The 21892-nt window shown below is 51.5% G+C and overlaps 1 protein-coding gene across 4 annotated transcripts in view; it reads right to left on the bottom strand.

Moving 5' to 3' along the window:
* Positions 1–21892, bottom strand: part of RAI1 (retinoic acid induced 1) — a 169342-nt gene that overhangs the window by 7035 nt on the left and 140415 nt on the right. For all 4 annotated transcript variants that reach the window (XM_053275801.1, XM_053275799.1, XM_053275800.1 and 1 more), the window contains 3 exons: positions 8278–14011; positions 1141–1234; positions 556–605 (listed from right to left, as the gene is read on the bottom strand). In XM_053275801.1, coding sequence (XP_053131776.1) covers positions 556–605; positions 1141–1234; positions 8278–13995 — 5862 coding nt within the window. In that variant the 5' untranslated portion in view covers positions 13996–14011. The remainder of the gene's footprint in view (positions 1–555; positions 606–1140; positions 1235–8277; positions 14012–21892) is intronic.

Here is a 21892-nt window from a genome sequence, read left to right as displayed (position 1 = left end):
AGCCATGCGTAGCACTGAAACCCAAAACACTGGACATTCTGCTCAGCCTATCAGCAGCAGGCCGCTTGCATCCAGATAGTTGGCCCTGAAGCAGGATTTCCTAACCTTACAGGCAACGATCTCATTTTTATTTAAAAAGGGGTGGGGGGAACCAGAGCTTCAAAGGCTGTTCTATTCTGTAACTGATACGCTTTTGCTATGCTTGTGCAGACTCACAGTATATGCAGTGCACAAGGCAGAGCATGCCCTTTGGCTGCAGTGGGTCTTGGGTTCAAATCCTGAATATCTTTGGTCCGTAAGCACTAGGAAGACACCTTGGAGAATGGCTGCCAGCCAGGGCAGACAGTTTTGGGCTAGGAAGATCCGTTGGCTCAGAAGAGGGGAGGTCTAAGAAGGACGGGCAGAAAGCAACAGGCACCTTGCCGCCAGAGATGTCCCCCCAAAGCAGGCCCTCCCAAGCTGCAGTGCCTAGATATTGTTGGACTACAACTCCCACCGGTTCCAGCCAACCCCAGCCCTAAGGGTTCGCAAAAAGAGAAGGAGGCCTTGACCTACCTTGTGTTTGGGACAGTTCAGTGAGAAGGTCTCTTCGGTTAACAAGCAACCTGAAAAGAGAACGGAGAAGTCACATGAATACAGGCAGTTCCACACTTCCGGACAGCCATTCCAGCTCTTCTGCTACGGGCCATTAAATACCCATCCAAGAATCTCCCTCCATCTTGCCTTCCCGTTCAGCCTTTGCTGATGTCCACTCCTTTAGCCTGCAGAAGAAGGTCCCAGGTTCAATCCCTGGCAGCATCTCCAGAGCAAAGGATTTCACTCAGCAGAGACCTCGGGGCCTATAAGATGTGCCTCTATGTTTCCCCGCTCCATGTCTAACGGCAGATTGGTGCGGGATCAAAGAATCCACCCCCCCCCACACACACACCATCTGGTCACCCAAACATCAGAGTCTCTAACCCCCTGCCACACCATTTGCAAACAGAATATAGTTAAAAAGAGGGGAGCCATTTCAATTCCAGATAGTGATTCGCAAATGAAGAACGTTTCTGAGAATGCAAGTGCGGAAGAAATGCTCCAGCACCCCGCCCCATGATTCAAAACCTTGGAAAAGCCATTGCAACTCAACTGGGTCCTTACCTGTATCAATGGCACATGTGTAGTGGAAAGTTTGGGCACACCCCTTATGACAGCAGCTGATGGTTGCTCCTACTTGCTGACAACTTGAGCATCTCTACAGCCGTTGGGGGGAGAGAGAAAAGGAAAAAGAGAGATTCCCATGAGGTCTAGTGACATGGCTTTCCATTTTGCAAAGGTAAGCTTTTGTTAGCAATTTCCCTGTGGCTGGAGGGTCGTCATGTCTCCATTCCTGAGAATGGGGGGCGAGGGGGGGAACATGTGCATGTGTTAAATGGTTGCCGCATTTACCTGGGGAGAATGAACTGGCAATGGTGGTTCAGGATAATTGCACTGCTTTCATGCTAGAGCAGAGATGGTCAATTTCTGAATTCTCAGAGGCTTCTCTTCTCCACACAGCATTCCAGGGGCAGGAAATGCATTCTGTTCCAAAACTCAATCCCTTCATGGGTGATTGAGGTCTACAGAAATTTTGACTTTGCTCAGCAAGAAGGACTTCATAGCTATGGTGCACTGGAGCATGGTTGAGGAGGCACATAGGAAACTCAAAAGATGGGAGGAGCAGTTGCACATGGAATTAGGGGTGTGCACAAAATGTGAATTGATTTGATCCAAAACGATTGAACAAAGTGGAGATTTGTTTGAATTGTGTCAAATTTGCCCAAAGTTGAATCGAATTTGGGCAGATTCACTCAAATTCAATTCGACTATGGGCAAATTCAAATCGATTTGAACAAATCTTCTCTCTGTTCAATAGTTTCAAATTGAATCAATTTGAATTAGATTTGGATTCGAATTGATTCATTGAATTTCGTGCACATCCTTACATGGAATACCCCCACCTTTCATAATTATTGAAAATGAATTTCTTAATTGTGAAACTGTGGGCATTAAAAAAAACCCACCTTGATTAAAATTTGGCACGACTAATGGAGGCCAGATTGGGCCCCCTGGTTGCCAAATGACCAACCTAGAGCAAGTATTTTTTCACACCGTGCATAATAATATATGGAATTTTCTGCCAGGGGATGTGGTGATGCTCAGCAGCTTGGATGGCTTTAAGTGGGGTTTAGACAAATTCATGGAAGACAGATCTATCAATGGCTACCAGTGCTGATGGCTACTAGTCCTACTAGAAGCTATAGGCTACCTCCAGGCTCACAGGTAGGATGCCTCTGAATACCAGTTGCAGAAGAGCAATGCCAGGAGAGCGGGTCTACCTTCAGCGCCTGCTTGCGGGCATCCCAGAGGCATCTGGTGGGCCGCTGTGGGAATAAAGTGCTGGACTAGATAGGCTTTAGGCCCAGTGAGTCCAGCAGGGCTGCCCTTATGACACAGCTGTGAATCTATGGGCTTTCTCACTCACGCTTAGTGAATTACCTCTGTGCATTGTTTAGAGGCAGGCTTCCAAAGACCTTGAGGTTATCTTTTGGCACAGCACTTGAAGGATAAAATGCCATATAGCCACAATGCAGAAACTGCTTACCTAGTTTTGCGTTCATGATGGAAAACAAATCCCGCTTTCAGTGATTTTTTTTCAACACTTGCCACAATTGTATTGTGTTGTGTGGGTGCCCCACACCCTTTTGATCTCTTCTTTGTGCTGTTTTCTTGGTTTGCCTTTAATGCCCTCTCCCTTACTTCTTCTACTGCTATGTGATTTTATGGCCTGTCTTGAATGTGCTTCTATGTGATTCTTGGTTTACCTTCAATGTCCTCTCCTCTCCCTCACTGAGATGTAATTTTGTGGATAATGTGACACTACGTCTGATGTGGTGATGATTTAGTGCATGTTTATCCTGTCCTTTCTCCAAGGAGCATAGGACTGTGCACTTGGTTCTCCCTTTCCCCTTTTGTCCTGACAACAACCCTGTGAGGTAGGTTAGGCTGAGAGGGAATGACTGGCCCAAGGCTACGCAGTGAGCTTCATAGCTGGACTGAGGATTTGAACTCAGGGCAGGGGCTCCCAAAGAGTGCCCAGACAGCACTGAAACCACACAAATATTCAGCTGAGAGTGCTGATTTTGGAAACTTTCACGACATCACAGAAGATGTTAATATCAACGCACTTAGGAAAAGCAACAACTCTTCAGTGCAGCATCGGTGCTAATACTAAGTGTGGGAGGATAACTAGTCTTGTGGTAAAGGTAAAGTGTGCTGTCGAGTTGGCGTCGACTCCTGGCGACCACAGAGCCCTGTGGTTGTCTTTGGTAGGATACAGGAGGGGTTGACCATTGCCCTCTCCCACGCAGTATGAGATGATGCCTTTCAGCATCTTCCTATAGAGCTGCTGCCATAGATATAGGAGTTTTCCACAGTCTGGGAAACATACCAGCGGGGATTCGAACTGGCAAGCTCTGGCTTGCTAGTCAAGTCCTTTCCCCACTGCGCCATTAGGCGGCTTAGTCTTGTGGTCGTGAGCATGAATTGTCCACTTTGCTAAGCAGGGTCTGCCCTGGTTTACATCTGGATGGGTGGATACATGTGAGCTCTGTCTGCTGTAAGATATCTCCTTTTGGGGATTGGGGCCGTAGCTCAGTGGTGGAGTATCTGTTTGCATGCAGGAGGTCCCGGGTTCATTCCCTGGCGGCATCTCTAGGTAGGACTGAGAAAGACCCCTGCCTGAAACCTTGGAGAGCTGCTGCCAGTCGGTGCAGACAATACTGAACTAGATGGACCCAAAGCAGCTCCCTCTGCTCCTGAGCTGCCACACTCTCCCTTCTGTCACGCTTGCACCTCGTACGCTCAGGGCTCGTGAGTCAGAGGCTGTAATCAAAGAGTGAAGCTCTTCTCGCGGTCAGGGAGAAGAGCTTCTTCCGGGTCTGCGGGGAAAGCGGCCTCAGCCCACTCTCCCCACAGTCAATCCAAAGGCAGCCCTGGGAGGCTGGATTGGCCGCCCACAAGGCTGCTGGCTCCCTCGCGGAGCTGGCAAGGGTGGCAGGGATCGGGGGCTGCACGGACCCCGGAAGTTCCAGGATGCCCCATGTGAGTGCGAGTGTGGGGGGCGTCCTGGAGAGACCCCCGAGCCCGGGAGGCTGCTTGCAGCTTCCTGGCCGGGGGGTCTACTCGTGTGTTGCCGCATGCCACGGCGACACACCTGGATTGCCAGGTGGGGACTTCATGCCGGAGGAAGGGCCCACTGACTGGCAGCAAGCAGCACTCCCAGGTTTCTGGCAGGAGCTCTTCCCAGCCCTACCCGGAGATGCCAGCAACCGAATCGGGGCCCTTCTGCATGGCAAGCAGATGCTACGCTACTGAGCTACGCCCACCCCCTCTCCTGTGCCAGTCTGCCCTGTGGCTGCTTTCCAATAAGCCTTGGCCACTCACTTCTGGTAACTTTGCCGCCTGCCCTCCCGAGCAAGAAGCAGCCTTTCCGTGGGCCCTTTGATCAGCAAGCACCAGCACACCATCCCCGATTCCCTGAGGGCAGCATCCGGTCTCAAAACCACCAGGCGGTCTGATCCTGCTGATCAGCCTGTTTATGCACACACCCTGAGCGTGAAGACCATGCTCTAGCTGCAGCAGCAAGACTGGGTGAGCCAGGAGGATCCTCAGCAACCTTCTGGGACATGAGGTGTGCGAGCAGGTGCCTGGGAATAGGGACCAGCAGCCGCCGGATGGCAGGCAAGCTGGGGAGCACACAGCACCACTGCTGGTGGTGGGCCAGAGGGAGGTCCGGGAGAGGGGAAGGGATATCGGTTGGCATTTGGATGGGTGAAAGTAAAGTAAAGGGTGCTGTCGAATCGGGGTCGACTCCTGGCGCCCACAGAGCCCTGCGGTGGTCTTTGGCAGAATACAGGAGGGGTTGACCATGGCCTCCTCCCGCGCAGTGTGAGATGATACCTTTCAGCATCTTCCGAGATCGCTGCTGCCCGATAGAGGTGTTTCCCATAGTCTGGGAGACATAGCAGCAGGAATTCAAACTGGCAACCTCTGGCTTGCTAGTCAAGTCATTGCTCCGCTGCGCCATTAGGCAGCTTGGTGCAGTAAAATATACCCCCTAGGAAATGGGGCCGTAGCTCAGTGGCAGAATATCGGGAGGTCCTAGGTTTAATCCCTGGCAGCATCTGCAGGTCGGGCGGGCAGGGAGAGAGACCTGCCTGCAGCCTTGGAGATATCGCCGCTAATCAACGTAGGCAATACTGAGCTAGATGGACTATGGGTCTGACTCAGGAGAAGGCAGCTTCCTGTGTGTCCCATGGCTGGGGACGCAGAGGTCGGTTTATAGTAGAATTCCCTTTGGCTGGGCAACCCTCATAGGAAGCTGCCTTATCCTGAGTCAGACCCTTGGTCCATCTAGCTTGGTGCTGTCTACCCAGACTGGCAGTGGCTTCTCCCAGGTTGCAGGCAGGAATCTCTCCCAGCCTTATCTTGGAGATGCTGCCAGGGAGGGAACTAGGAACCTTCTGCATGCAAGCCTGCAGGTGCTCTTCCCGGAGCGGCCCATCTCCTCAGGGGAATATCTTACTGTGGTCACATATGTAGTCTCCCATTCTTATGCAAACCAGGGTAGACTCTGCATAGCAAAGGGGACAATTCATGCTTGCTCCCACAAGACCAGCCCTCCCGTGAAACCAACCAACCAGCAAAGGCCGTAGCCCAGTGGCTGAGCATCTGCTTGGCATGCAGAAGGCCCCGGGTTTCCTCCCTGGCAGCATCCCAAGGGAAGGCTGGGAAAGAGCCCTGCCAGCCTGAGTCTTGGAGAGCTGCTGCCAGTCAGTGTGGCCAGTACTGAGCTAGACGGACCAAGGGTCTGACTCAGCGGAAGGCAGCTTCTGCGTCCCTGTGCCAAATTATGTTTTCTGAGGGACGTGTGGCTGCCACGAAGAACAGCGACCCAGCCTTTCTTCCCCAGTGTCCCCCAGTAACATCTAGTCATAGATCACAGGAAGCAGCCTTATGTGGAGTCAGAACATTGGTCCATTTAGGTCAGGATGCTTTACACTGACTGGTAGCAGCTTTCCAGGGTTTCAGGCAGGGGGCCTTCCCAGGCCTACCTGGAGATGCTGCCAGGCACTGAACCCGGGACCTTCTGCCTGCAAAGCGGATGCTTTCTGCCACTGAGCTGCAGCCCCATCCCCTAACAAGCCCATGGAGTGCACCAGTGGCTACTATCTAAATGAAACTTCCATGTACAGAGGCAGTCTACCGGATGCTTGGGTCAAACAGCATGGGGAAGGTCACTGCCTTCGTTCCTCGCCAGTGAGTTTCCAGAGACGTCAGGCTGGAATGCGGGCCTGGGTGGACTTTGGCAGGGCCTACAAATGTGGCCACCAGATTGCCAATGGCAACCAGAAATTTAATCTTGTCAATCAGCAGGGAAAGGCTCCAGTATGCGGTCTCACAGGAGTAATGCATTTTTTAAAAAAAACACCAATGGTTGCCAGCAGGTAAAGAGCATCCAGGAAGAGCCCCTGGTGGCGCAGTGGTAAAACTGCTGCCCTGTAACCAGAAGGTTACAAGTTCGATCCTGACCAGGGGCTCAAGGTTGACTCAGCCTTCCATCCTTCCGAGGTCGGTAAAATGAGTACCCAGAATGTTGGGGGGCAATATGCCAAATCATTGTAAACCGCTTAGAGAGCTCCGGCTATAGAGCGGTATATAAATGTAAGTGCTATTGCTATCTATTTCAAAATGGCCCCAGGAAGTTTTTCTTAGAGAGCTCCGGCTATAGAGCGGTATATAAATGTAAGTGCTATTGCTATCTATTTCAAAATGGCCCCAGGAAGTTTTTCACACGGGGCTTTTAAAGCCCTTTAACTCACATCTCTTCTCCTCAGCTTCCACAAATCGGGTTTTTCACAGCTCCTTCAAGTATAGCTTGATCTATATCCCGGGTAAACAAATCCACTATTTGTAACGGTTTTGGGGAACAACTTTGAGTTCGCAGTAAAGCCTCCCAGTAAACTTGCAGTAAAGCCTGTTGTACGTAAAAGTCCAAGACTGCATCCTGGGTTGGGGAGCAGCGTTGGGTGCCATGGGAAGGGGTTGCACAAACCCGCTACTGTTGTCCCCCCAGTAACATCAGCAGTGGGCGCAACAGGACCAAATGGACTTTGCTGGAAGCGGGAAATCCAAGCCTCGCTGGTGGTTGGCTACCAAGCCCAGCTAAGAAATGCAGAGTTGTGGTCTGCACAGCTCTTCTGATGTCTCAGTGCAGGAGTTCCTAACAAGGGGTACTAGTCCCCCAAGTGATATTTGCAGGGCTCCCAGGGGGTCCTCAGAGCCCTCCAAAAGGTTTGGGGAACCCCTATTATCATGCATGGGTGGCCAACCGGAAGCTCTCCAGCGATCGCTGGACTACAGATCCCATCATCGTCAGCATGAGGCTGGGGGTGATAATAGTTGTAGTCCAACCACTGCTGGAGAGCCTTGAGCAGTGGATGGAGAGCTGGTCTTGTGGTAGCAGGCATGCATGGTCCCCTTTGCTAAGCAGGGTCCATCCTGGTTTGCATTTGAATGGGAGACTACATGTGAGCCCTGTAAAATATTCTCCTCAGGGGATGGAGCTGCTCTGGGAAGTTCCAGCAAGTTCCCTCCCTGGCAGCATCTCCAAGACAGGGCTGAGAGAAACTCCTGCCTGCAACCTTGGCGAAGCTGCTGCCAGTTTGTGTAGGCAATACTGAGCTAGATGGGCCAAGGGTCTGACTCAGTATAAGGCAGCTTCCTGTGTTCCTGTGAGCTGGTTACCGCTGTTCTAACAGGAATTGCTGATGCTTCCAAGCAAGGAAAGAAACCTGACTGGATGGTGACAGGAAAGCAAAATTATTCTCCCTGAATCCTGGGTAGGTGGTTTTGAAACTGGTCAGGTGGCAACACCAAGGATCAGACTGTAACAGAGTGTAGGCTAGACCACTTGCCTATCGCCCCACCACTTGCAAGTCAAAAACAAAATGGCTGCACTTGCGCCCGGTTTGCATCACGTGGGGCTGCTGGTTGGACCCCGGCCCCACTCCATTCCAAACCCCCATCGTCCTGCCCCTACCGCCCTCGCTCCCTCCCCCTCAAATCAGGACTAAGCCTTTCATTTCTGCTTTCTGAAGCCCGCTTGACTTCTCTTTTAACAAAAACTGGCTCGGTGCGTCTTTGACTGATGGGCTACTCCAGCGGGAGCCCTTCTGCAAAGGGAGAGGCGCTTACCACACTGGCGGCCATCTTTATTGCCTCCTGCAGTCCATACAGCTTCCCTGCTATCAGGTAAACCCCAGCTGTCCATACAGCACAGGCCTCATGAACCCAGTGCTCCTGCGTCTCTCCGACGGGCTCTGGTGGTGGCGACTCGGCTTTGCCGCATTCGTGCCTCCTGGGCTTCTCAGCTGCTGCCGCCGCCGCCGCCGCTGCCGCCTCCTCTCCCTCTGTCCTCTCATCACAGCAGTAACAGCTTTGTAGTTTCCTAAACATCCCCCTCGAACTGGAGCGGAGCGCGCTCTGTTTCGCTGAGTCAGCGCCACTGTCCAACCTTGGCGGCTTTCCACCGAACGTACTGGTTGCACAATTGTTATCTGTTGCTTTGAGCAGCCTCTCTGCCACAGAAGGCGAGGGCGGCTCCTCACTCAGCCCCTCCGCTTTGATCTTCTCTTTCAGCCTCGACTTCTTTTTGGGCAGGCAGTCCTCCGGGTAGTACGGCCCGCAGAGGTCCCCCTGGTCTTTGTAATTGGCCGGATTCCGGCACAAGCAGCAGACCAGGCAGGTGGCGTTGAGGGCCTTGGAGACCACCGGGCCCAGGTGCATTGTGGACGAAAGAGGTAGGCTTGCCCGGGGCTGCAGGGCAGCACTCCCCCAAAGCCTGCCCTGAGCGGACGCCGAAGAACGCTGCTCGTTGTGGAGCTTGGCCTCTTCCGCCGGGAAATTGACCACGGTGCAGGCGGTGACGAACTCGCCGCGCTTCTCCACCTGGACGTACGGGGAGAAAGGGGGTGCCCGGCTATCCGCCCGCAGGCGCTTGCAAGACACGTACTTGAGCCGGATTTCGGGCTCGGCGGGGCTGAGCAGGGGCGTCTGCTGCTGGTGCCGCCTCTTCGCCCTGCTCTTGCACCTGGACGGCACGCTCTTGGCCTTTCGGCGGTTGAGCCGCTTCCTTTGTCTCTTCGTGTAGCCGTTGTAGTTGGAATGGTTGACTCTCTGCTTCTGCGCCCTGGTTTGTGCCTGCGAGGAGGACCTTCCCTCAGAGCTCTCGGCGTGGCTGAAGCCTTTGTCTTCAGCCTTTGGTTTCTTCCCCTCCCTTTGTGCCTCTTCCACTTTCCCTGCCGCCGCTGCTGCCGCCGCCGCCTTCTCCCTGGACGCGAGAAAGAGAGCGGGGCTCAGGTGAGGGCACTTGTCCAAGCTATTTTTGGCGGCTTGGAAGGCTGCCGCTTTGCCTTTTCTGTTCCTCTTCTTGGGCAGCAGGCCGATGCCGCTCGCAGCCATGCCGCCGCCACTGTGCTGCAATGTCTCGGGAGATGAATAGGCCTCACCCTTGAAACAGTTGGAGGACAGTTTCTTACTGTTCATTAGTTTTCCTCTGAAGGATCTGTTGTTCAGGTTTCTGCATAATTGCTCGGCTGCCGGAGCAGCAGGAGCCTTTTGTGGCATGGCCTGGTTTAATGGCCTAGCTTCCCCCACTGCCGGGGTTGCGCTCCTCGCATTCTTTGAGGCCTGCTCCCTCTCTGGTAGGGAAGGGCTCAGAGGATTACTGTGCGAGGCAGCAGCGGCAGCAACAGGGACAGCAGAGGAGGCCGCCACCGCCGCTGCCGCGGTGCTTTTGCAAGCAAACTTTTTCAGACTGGGAGATGTGATCTTCTGGACGATTGCCTCTAGCTTCAGGCCTCTTCCTTTCCGTGGGGGCAGCACTTTTGTCTTCATGGCCCCCTGGAAGGCAGCCCTGGAGGTGATTTTTATGCAGACACTGGGGTTTTCTTTCGCCTGGGGTGACTTGAGCAGCGCTTCGCAGGGGCTCTTGGGAGATGGCTTCCCTTTGGCCTTTTTGGCCGGCGGCAGCCTCTTGAACAAGCCAGGGGAGGCATCTGTCTTCTCATCTGTCTTCACGTGGCCGCCGTGAGAGCTGCTCCTCAAAACCAAGTTCCTCTTTTTCGCCGGGACGACGGGGGGAATGTAGGCAGGCTTCCTCTTCAGGGGGTGCAGCGGCCTCTCGGCCAGCTTGCTTCCCATTCCGGGCCTGACTCTGGGGAGCTTCACTCGTTTGCCCAGCTTGCTCTCACTGTCAGGCCGGCTTTGGGGGCTGATCTTGAAGGTCCCAGGTGGGTGGTTGTTTGGAAGGAGCTTTCTGGGTGGCTTGCCGTTCTTGAGCGCGGCATCCACCACACTCTTCTCTCTTCTCCGCTTCGTGTAGAAGACCTCCTGGGTTCGTGTCCTGGATCGGAGGATCATCGACTGTCGATCTTCTGCCTCCATCTCTTGGGAATTGGCTTCTTTGGCCTTCTGAGCTGTAGCGTCTTCGTTCTGCACCAGACTGGGGGCCAGCAGAGGAGCTGGGTCGCTGGGCTTTGGAGAAGGCTTCCCATTAGCCTTTCTTGCTTTGAAGGCAACTCTCTGTTTCAGTACACAAGCCGGCTTCTTGCCCAACTTCTCCTGGGGAGATGAGGCCTTGGAGCCTTCGAGAGGGTCTGGCATCCTGGGCTCAGTCAATGCAGTCAAAGAGCGGGTGCACATCCTTGCCCGCAAGCCTTCTGCTGGAAACCGGGGAGTTTGGCCATGAGTGTCTTTACCTGGCATTTCAATCAGGCTGTTGGGCCCTGCGCATGTGTTGGCCACCATCCCAACTGCCTGGATGCCCGTGCATGGGCTGGATATGGGTTTAATGGATTCTTCTCCTCCTGACAGCCTGCAGTGGACTTTCTTGCTACGAAGACTTTTGCCCCTGGAAGTTGGTTCTGATATTATTGGCGCCTGTTCTGGCTGGGCTGGTTTCTTCACTGGCAAGGCTGCTGGAGTCTCTGGCTTATTGGGAAGGGTGCTCTCACCACCAGCTGCCTCTTCCTCAGGCTTCAAGTGATGCAAGGAAGACTCAAACCAACTCTTCACCTTTGTCTCTGTGCCAACTGCAGGGCCTAAGAGGATAGCGGAGGGATCGGATAAATGAGAAGAAGGAGCTGTGTTCTCTTTCTCGAGTGTGTTTGCCATTTCTTCTGCTGAACCTGGGGTGTCTTGAAGGGAAAGCATTGGAGCGTTCTCTGCTGGCTTGGGAGTGAATGCATCATAGGTCAGTGACTTTTGCTCTGAACCGGCGAGTTCACACAAAGAGGAATATTCTTCTGGTTCCAAATCAGATTCTTTAAGGTCTGGAGAGGACATCATGGGGAGTTCGCTGAAGTCTCCTCCCGAACAGGACTGCCTGGTGGTGTCCTCCAGCCAACGTTCACTGTCCGCTCTGGTTGTCTCATCGTACGTTAAGTTCTCTCCCTTGTTTGCCTGGTCCTGGCCAAAACCCTCTGTTTGCTCAGGTTCAGCTGGCTGCTCACTCTCGCAAAGGCTCAGGCCGCAGGTATTTTTTTTCTCCTCGCACGTCTCGCTAAGTTTACCGGAGAACAAACTCTTGGAAAGGTCTGCTGCTTGCAGACTTGAGCCGAGCTCTTTCCATGTGTCGCTGAGGTTTTCATCCGGCCAGTCAAAATTCTCCATGGCATTCTCGGAGCCCACCGAATTGGCAGTGGCATTGGAATAGCAGCTGAAACTCGTGGTCTCGGAACTGGAGGTGGCCACCGAGACGTTGGGTTTGGAGTTGTAGCCTACAGAGCTGGTTGTTTTCAGGGAATTCTTGGTCTCTGCCGTTGTAAACACCACCTGGGCGTTGTCGTAAACCTCCTCAGTGAAACCCTTTCCATTATTTCCTCCCAGGGCTTTGTCTAATTTCAGGGGGTCTGCAAGGGTGCTGGAGTCCCCCTGGTTGGACCAGGGGCTTCTGACCATGGAATCGAGGCAGGTCCTGTGATTCTCTAAGTGGAAGGGGGATTTGTCAGGGTCTTTGATTGGGGTGGGGGAATTGGCCCAGCCTTTGTCTGCTTTCTCATTAATGGCATCCTGTAAACCGATGATTTCAGAGGCAAGCTCCTCTTGAGAAAGGGTGCCAAGGAGCAGTCTGGGGCAATCCCTCTCGGTAGCCACAAACTTGGTAAAAGTCTCAAGTGGCAAGCTGGTGTGGATGCTTTGGAAGGAATCGTCTGACTTGGTTGACATGTCATCTGGAGAGGTTACTGAGCATGTGGAAACAGACTCGGGCTTTGCCTTGGAGTTGCTGTTGACCCGGGCTGGGCTGCGGCTTTGATTGCAGTAGAGGAAGCTCCTCTCCAGCTGGTCTTCAGACCCGCTCAGGTACTCGCCATCCTGGGCTTCAGCGTGGACCGACTGTGGGGTGCTGAGGGGGTCCGAAAGTGGCGTTCCTGCCTGCTCAGCGGAGAAATTGTTCCCTTCGGGGCTGCAGTGCTGACCCTTGAGTTGTTCCGGTGTCCTTGGTGAGTTTTTGATGCCCTTCTTCTGGGGCATCCCTGTGGATTTGGAGAGGAGAAGCTGCTGGACAGTGTTGGAAATGTTCTCGACTTGAGAGGTTAGCGCGCTCAGGCTTTGTAGACTCAGGTCCGACAGGAGGTTCTCAGGGATCTTTTCCTTCGGCAAGTTCTTGCAGTTTCCAGGTGGCTGAGCGTCTGGGCTCGCCCCATCGGTCGGTGAAGGGTTGAGCAAAGGCATGAAGTGGCTGTGGTCAGCAAGGCTCGCCGGGAATGCCCCCGTGCTCAGAGACTGCTGGCTGTATGGGAAGTTCTCCAGGTTAGGCATCAATGGGGAGGGGGTAGAACTGTAGGATGGGGACCGACCCACGGAGCGAGCTGGGGAATGGCTGGAACTGGGGCTGAAGGTTTGGTAATACTGGTCTGGTGTCCTCACTGGAGCATCAGCTTGGCAGTAGCTCTGTCCCGGCTGGTTATAATGTTGGTACTTGGCGAGGTTTTGGTAGTGAAGAGATTCCTGGCCGTGGTGCCGTCCTTGCAGGGATTGCTGCTGCTGTTGCTGCTGCTGCTGCTGCTGCTGCTGCTGCTGCTGTTGGTCATAGCCAATGCGGTTTTGCTGGTAGCCATGCAGGCTCTGGACCCTTTGCCCAGAGGGCAAGTTCGCAGCATTTCCAAGAGTCCTTTCGTGTGACGGTGCGGAGGGAGCATTGCAGCTCTTGTAGGAATGAGTGGCTGGGGTCCCACTTTGCACCGACGAGTATGTCGAGGAGGCTGGGAAGGACTGGGAATGCTGGGCAAAGTGGGTGCCCTGTGGGAATGGCATGGGCGAGGAGACATCATTCTGGATCTTCTGCCTCTGGAGCTTGGGATACGTCAAGGTAGACTGCTGCTGCTGCTGCTGCTGCTGGAGGTGCAAGGAGTGAGTTCGGAATGGAAGCTGAGGAGCTTGCTCGTGGTACGCCCTTGAACCCAAGGGGGCAGCTGTCTTTTTCATCAAGTTTTCCTCATATTTAGCCACTCCTCCCGGTAAAGGTTGGGGAGGCGGCTGTGGCTGTGGCTGCGGCTGCTGTGACCCCCAGGCCTGCAGGCTCTCCTCCCCAGAATAACGGGCCGGGTAGGGACTGTTTTCTTGGACAGGGTAATTTGGGAAGGACGCTGGCCTGCCTTGCAGCTGTTGGCCCCGTAATTGCTTATTTCCCCGGTGATATTTCTCCACGGCACTGTTCTCGCTGTACCCTTGGTATGGCAGCTGCGGCTGCTGACTGTAGTACTCCTTTGCCACGAGCCTCTGTCGTTCACAGTGTGGCCCAGCCTGGCTTTGATGCCTGTAATTCTCCAGGCGTGATGAATCTTGTGAAGGAGTCGGCTGGTAGTTCTGCTGGTTGCCATGGAAACCACACCTTTCCCGAAAGGACTGCATGGCCAGGCCTTGTTATCTGTGGAAAGAGAGAGAAAGACAAGAGGATTCAAATGAGTGGATTTCCCCCACCCCCAGTCTCCACCCACCTTTTCACCTTGTATATATATATAGATATATATTTTGGACCGGCTATAAAAACAAACACGCAAGACTTGAGATGAAATTTTGCTTTGTGCTTTTTTTTTTTTTTTTTTGGAAAGAGGTAGCTGTGGTGGCACCGTTGTGAAAAAGTGGACATCTCCTAACTTAGTGCAAAAGGGTTGTTTAGTTTAGTTTAGAAAAAAGGCGACTAAGGGGAAATATGATAGAGGTGTATAAAATTATGCGTGGCATGGGGAGAGTGGATAGAGAGAGATTTTTCTCCCTCTCTCACAACACTAGAACCAGGGGTCGTCCCATGAAACCAAAGGCAGGGAGATTTAGGACCCACAAAAGGAAGCGTTTTTTCACACGACGTATAATCAGCCTATGGAATTCTCTGCTACAAGATGTGACAGCCAACAGCCTGGATAGCTTTAAGAGGGTTTTAGATAAATCCATGGAAGACAGGTCTACCGCTGGCTACTAGTCTGAGCACTATAGGCAACCTCCAGCCTCAGAGGCAAGATGCCTCTAAATGCTCTAAAGGAGCCAGCGTGGCATGGTGGTGAGAGTGCTGGACTAGGACCGGGGAGACCCGAGTTCAAATCCCCATTCAGCCATGAGACTTGCTGGTTGACTCTGGGCCAGTCACTTCTCTCTCAACCTAACCTACTTCACAGGGTTGTTGTGAGGAGAAACTTAAGTATGTAATATCCATTCATGCATGCACATTGCATGCATGTGCACTAGAGGCAGGATCCATCCCATACCCACTCAGATTGTTCTAATGTCCAGAAATGCTGTACTCTGAAGAATGACACCAGCGATTCATGCTAACGACATCCCCCCAAAGTAAAAAATAGGGCCTTGTCAGGGAAGGTAACAGAAAACAGGGACTGCCCCAACAGGGACATCTGGTGCATCAGAGAAGAGGATGAGCCTGAGTATTGCAGACACATGCACAGAAGGAGGAGAAACCAGTTTCATGCCGTCTCTCGAAACCTGGGCTTCAGTTGCTGGCTAAATTTAAGTTGGCAGTGGCGCCTGGATTTTCACCCCTGCTCCAGACCTTTGACTCTTCAAAATCACATAGCAATGATCTTACACACACACACACACACACACACACACACACACACACACACACACACACACATGGGATTTCTGGCTCCTGTAACTGCATGAGATCTTTTCTTCTTAGCACTTGATCGGGCCTATTCTGGCCTGGATGCTCCAAGCGGCTCCCTTCTCTCCCCACCCCCACCTCGATATTTCCCAGTGGACACACAATTGGTGCAGCACCATCTGGAATCTGTCTGCTCTTTACAACAGACGTCTATTAGGAGAGTAGTGAAGAACAGCAGCGATAAAACGGGCCCGAGTTTTGCAGCCCTCGACTGCACTGTGAACGGGAGAGAGCACCTGCGTTTGTGACTTTGACCGAAATTGTTGATAGTGTGCAGGTTTTCGCAGCAAGGCATGCTGGGGTGGGGGGGATGGGGACGGGCATGGAGATGTAGAGCACTGAGCAGCAGTGTGGTGTAGTGGTTAGAGTGTTGGGCTTTGAGCAGGGAGGCTCAAGTTCACAATCCTCACTTAGTTATGAAAGTCGCTAAGGTCATACACACGACCATGAGAGGGTGGGCAGGGGGAAAGGCAGGGATGAACCCGCCTCCCCCCCAACAATCAACCATCTCATCTTCGGCGCACCATCACGCGCTCCTAGCAGGCTAGAAATGTAACCAGTCATCATTACTGCGTAGCCGATAAGTGGAGCGTGACCTCCAATATGGACAACTTTACAAATGCAAGAGAAGTTTAAACTCTGGTCTATACCCCTCATTTAATCCTGGTGCCCGGTAAAGTTGTTGCCAGAGTTTGACCGGTGAGCTACTTTAACACCTAGGTTCTGCTCACACATTGCGTTCCTAGAAACATAGGCAGCTGCTTTCTACTGAGTCAAACCCTTAGTCCATCTAGCTCACTGTTGTCTACACAGACTGGTAGCAGCTCTCCAAGATTACAGGCAGGGGCCTCTCCGAGCCCTACCTGGAGATGCTGCCAGAGAGTGAACCTGGGACCTTTTGCATGCAAGCAGGTAGATGCTCTTCCACTGAGCGATGGCCCCATCCACCAAATGGTGGTCTGCTTTATAGAGAAAGCTGCCTTATACGGAATCAGACCAATGGTCTGACTCGGTAGAAGGCAGCTTCCTATGTTCCAAGTTCAATAACAGCTGGAAGGCAAAGTTTGCCCACACCTGCTCTAAAGGAATCCAATACCAATGCATCTACCAATGTCAGACTGGGGCACTACAGAGGTGATTCGAGGCATGTGCCCAGGGCGCTTTCTAAATTACACGCTACAACAGGGGTAAAATGTTGGATCATCTCAGATGGCCCTTTTGTCGGTCCCTGATTTCCGAGAGGTTCGGGGCTCCAGGACCCGTGAAAGGCCCTTTTCGGTTGCTGCCCCACTTCTTTGGAACGCTCTTCCCCTTTAGATTCGTCTAGCCCCTTCCTGACTGATCTTCAAATCTCTATTGAAGACTTTTCTTTTTCGCCAGGCTTTTGCCCTGTAGTTTACTTCATTTGTTTTTTGTTAGTTACTTTAGTCTTTAATTTACAATGTAATTTTTAATGTTGCCTTGTTTGCATGTTTTTGTGCACTGCCCGGCGTCTTTGGAGTGGGTGGTATATTACATATTTCTTTAAAAAAAATAAAAAATGCTTTGGATTGGCAGGATCCTATTGAAAACGACCCCCAGAATCTCAAACGCCTCCATTGGGAAAATAAAGCTACTTTTTTTGCGATGCACAGGCAACGTTGCAGCACTATAATGCAAAGATAAAACCCAGAAGAAGGCATCGGAAATGTGAACGGCACCTTGCGGCCAGCATGGGGACTGCGGTGTCACAACACAGGGAGTACGGAAGCACACTGAGCAGATCTGTAGTGGCGCTGTGGCAGGGTTTAAACTGGAAAGTGCCCAGGTGGCCCAATTTGTCAATGCCCCTGGGTTCAATGGTGAAAGTGCTAAGCCCTTCCACATGTTTTGGTTTCACTCATTCATTCATTCATTCCTTTGTTTGTTTGTTTAGCATATTTGTATCCCGCCCAAAACTCACATCTCTGGGCAACTGACAATAAAACAGATGAAGAACAAAATCAAAACATTAAGTCAGTTACATCTGATGTTGCTGCCTTTGTTCTCCGTGGCTGGTACCACCATTCCCCCACCCACCGCTGATGCCCCCTGGAAAAAAGACTAGCATCACCCAGAGGGGGCAACTGAGGGGAAAGGTGTGTGTGTGTGTGTGTGTGTGTGTGTGTGTGTGTGTGTGTGTGTGCACCATTTTACCCTGAATAATTCTTGGAATGCCATCTGGCCTTAAACAAAATGGCTGAACTGGCTTCCCACCTTTTGCTCTCCACGAATGGGGCAGGAAAAGATGTTGCGTTTTGGCTTGGCCCGAGATACGGGTTGCAATAAACACCAATATATAGTACTGTGTGCGTGCTGTGGAACAGGTGGGCTTGCCAGTCACGCACCGAAACTCCTTGCTGTATGCACCCTCAGTGGAATGTGCATGGAAGCTGTGCACACGCGTGGCAAACCACCTCCCCCTTGCACAGGCAAAAGTTGGCCCATCTCTCCTCGGAAACGATACAGGTTGTCCTTGTTACTCCCCCCCACACCTACCTTGCAAACTGACACCAGCCAGGAAGGTGGGACAGTCTGCCATCATGCTAAATGTGTATGTGGGGGGGGAGTGAAGGGGGGGGGAGCACCCACACCTTTGTCTTCCCGCAGGCCTGCAGAAATCACATCTCTGCCTTTATTAATCCCAGATTGCTTTCATTTCCTGCGGAGTGTCCTGTGGAGATCATTAGTAGTTGAGTGCCTCAGTGCTTGCTTATTTATTTATTTATTTGTTTATTTGAGAGAGGGAGAGAGGCTGGTGGTGGAAAGGATACTCTCAAACACATGAATATTAAACGACAACCAGTCCTGTGGCAACTTTTAATAGCAGCACATTTATTGCAGAATTTCTGATAACTTCTTTTCTTCCGAAGTAAACTCGAAAGGCTTCTGCTATGACAGATCTGTTAGGAACACAGTAGATGCCTTATACTGAGTCAGACCCTTGGCCCAGCTAGCTCAGTACTGTCTGCACAGACTGGCAGCGGCTTCTCCAAGGTTGCAGGCAGGAGTTTCTCTCAGCCCCTTCTGAAGATACTGCCAGGGAGGGAATCTGGGACTTTCTGTAGGCAAGCATGTATGTGCTCCTGGATGTCACTGGGTTAGACTTTCAGGTGCCACAGAACTCTGTCTTTCTTGGTTTAGTTTTTTTGTAGCTAAGGCTTCGCAGGGTTGCCCTTTGGGAATGGTTCATATCATGGCAGCAAACGTGGCCTGCTGCCCCTGCACAGCTGCATTATTTGCAAAAATCCTTTTTTCCTGTGGTCGGCAAAAAGGCCGCCCCTGCTGGTGCTCCAGTAACCAGGGGTGCACCTAGGTAATTTTGGAGCCTGGACCTAAAGGCCTTTTGCCACCCCCATACCCACCCCATACCCACCCCATACCCACCACAAGATAAGCTGCAATGCACTATTTTTTTTTTAACCCCAGAACATGCTCAGGGAAAGCGGGAAACTTTGTTTGCGTGTCTGTGTGTGTGCATTTTTAGAAGAAATTCTGAATTAGATACTTCCCACTGACCCGGGTGGTTTCCAGATCGCGAGGCTTACAACGCAAAAAATGGTGTAAACTGCAACGTTTTGTGTGCCGGATTCAAACTGCAGCTGAAATCAGTTGTAAGCTACAATGGGGAAATACAGCTATTTTTCTGCGACACATATGCAACATTATAGGGTTACAACGCAGCAACAAAATCCAAAAGAAGGCATCAGAAATGTGAACGGCATCTTGCTTAGAGCGCAGGGACAGCACAGGCAGTGCGGAAGCACACTTAAGGGATATGTTGTGACACTGTGGTAGCGTGCAATCTGGAAAGCACCCTGCACATACCCAGGGGAGTAGCAAGGTTGGAGTGGGCTCAGAGACAAGATTTTAAAATGGGCCCCCCACTCACTGAAGCTCAGCTCATGAAGTAAAGAAATCTTAAATGAGGCTGAATAGTGGTAATAAAAAGCTAGCCTATGTGCCACAATAGAACATCATCCTGAATTACTTTTAAAAAGGTTTTGTAAATTGTGGGTGATGCAAGTCATTTAATGGTACTAGAGAAAGACATGCTGCTCTGGTACCTCCGGGTCTTAACACTCACATCAATTTTGGAGGATGAATACAACTTAAGGAAGCCCGGGCGAGTGCATGGCTGGGGGAGTCAGTCATGTGACTTGCCTCTGGGCCACCCCCCCAAGGTAGTGGGCCCCCAGAACTGTCTCCCCTTGCCCTATTATAGTTACGCCCCTGCACATACCACATTTTGCATGGACAGTCCTGTCAATTAAATTAGCTGAATGCACTACGATTTACACCAGAACATGCTCAAGGAGAGGCGGAAACTCTTTTGTTTGTTTGTTGCATTTTTAGAAGAAATTCTGAATAAGATGCTTCCCACTGACCTGTACATTTTGGATGAAGACAACCCTGCCACTCTCCCTCCCTTGCCTCCACTCATGCATCAGCCCCAGCAAAGGTGTGTGTGTGGGGGGGGGATAAACACAGTGAAGTAAGTATTTGGCAGGCACGGGCAGTGGGCAAGGGAGAGAAACAGACTAGCGGTGTGGGTGGTGGGAATCAGCGAATCTTCTCCTATTCCAGCCCCAGCAGCTCTGTGCAGCTGTTCTGGCTGCTGCCACATTTCTTCCCCCTACCCCTCACAGCGGCAACAGTCCTCCCCACTCCCTGGGGATGGTTCCCACCAACCCCACTGTGTTTCTTTTCCCCATCCCACTGCCTGTGCCTGCCCAAGTTCCTGCTTGTGCCTGCTGGTGTTTCCTCCCCACTTGCTGGGGCTGGAAGGAACCAGCCCCACCAGGCTGCTCACCTGACCAGGCCCAGCCCGAGCACACTGCTATAGCTGCTGTGGAGGCAAGCAGCCACGACTGGCCACAGGCAGGCCCACTCAGCCCGCACCTCATCCCCGCCCCCCATGGCCACACACGAGAGTAGATTGGCGGGCAGGCTGTGGGCTGGATGCAGCTGCCTCAACACCACACACTCAGCTGCCGGGTGTGGGTCGGCAGGGCTGCCACCCCAGCCCCAAGAGCAGGCTTCCCCAACCTGCGGCCCTCCAGATGTTGCTGAACTACATCTCCCAGCACCCCTAACCACAATTTATCGTGGCTAGGGATGCTGAGAGTTGTAGTTCAGCAACATATTAACCCCTGCTAACTTGACAAAGAGGCACCTTTTAATGTGGTGGTTCTCTTTATTTAACAGGGGGAGAGTAACTGGCTCTATCCACCCCAGCACAGCATCCCTCCAGTGCCTGTTGCTGGTGTCTATCTTATGTTTCTTTTTAGATTGTGAGCCCTTTGGGCACAGGGTTCCATCTTATTTGTTTGTATTTTCTCTGTGTAAACTGCCCTGAGCCATTTTTGGAAGGGCGGTATAGAAATCGAATCAACAACAACAACAACAATAATAATGGATACTAAAATGTTTAGAAACAACTGGTGTCAGCAAAAACATTCAGATATTTATTTAAAAAGCAATGAACATGTGGAGTACACAGTTAACAATCAATGGCGAGACACTTGGACAGGTTAGCATTAGGTATTTTCCAAGGGGACTCACTATCCCCTCTGTTGTTTGTAATCGCCATGACCCCACTTTCACAAATACTAAACAAAACAGGCCTCGGATACCAAACATCTAAAACATCAAGTAAAATAAACCATCTGCTGTACATGGACGATCTGAAGTCATATGCAAAGTCCCAGTCAGAAATTGAATCACTGCTAAACACTGTCCATATATTCAGTAGCGATATAGCAGTGGAGTTTGGACTAGACAAATGTGCTGCATTAATAATGAACAGAGGGAAAATAAGAAAAACAGAAGGAATAGAACTGCCCAGTGGAAGCAACATCAAGAACCTGGAAGAGAAAGAACATTACAAATACTTGGGCATTCTCCAGGCTGATAATATTGCACACGCTGAAGTCAAAAGAAAAATTTGAAGTGAATACATCAGGAGTTAGAAAAGTCCTCAAGTCCAAACTCAATGGCGGGAACACCATACAAGCCATAAACACCTGGGCTATACCTGTTATCAGATACACTGCAGGAATAATAGACTGGACCCAGGCAGAGCTAGAGATGCTAGACCGTAAGACCAGGAAAATCATGACCATCAATCATGCTCTGCACCCCCGCAGTGATGTCGATAGGCTATACCTCCCTTGCAGCTCAGGTGGAAGAGGAATGCTGCAAGTCCATCAAACAGTAGAGGAGGAGAAAAGAGGCCTTGAAGAATATATCAAGGACAGTGAAGAAGATGCACTTAAAATGGTCAATAATGAGAAACTATTCAACACCAATGAAACAAATCAGGCCTACAAGAAAGAACAAGTCAAGAACAGAGCAGAAAAATGGAAAAATAAGCCACTGCATGGTCAATATTTGCACAATATAAGTGGAAAATCAGACATCACCAAGACTTGGCAATGGCTTAAGAATGGCAACCTGAAGAAAGAACCAGAGGGTTTAATACCGGCTGCACAAGAACAGGCACTAAGAACAAATGCAATAAGAGCAAAGTAGAAAAGTCAACAACAAACAGCAAGTGCCGCCTTTGTAAAGAAGCAGATGAAACCGTGGACCACCTAATCAGCTGTTGTA

Source organism: Hemicordylus capensis, chromosome 13 (assembly GCF_027244095.1).
Source record: "Hemicordylus capensis ecotype Gifberg chromosome 13, rHemCap1.1.pri, whole genome shotgun sequence".
NCBI lineage: Eukaryota > Metazoa > Chordata > Lepidosauria > Squamata > Cordylidae > Hemicordylus > Hemicordylus capensis.
The sequence above is the reverse complement of the archived record's forward strand: the minus strand, read 5'-3'. Positions and strand labels throughout refer to the sequence as shown.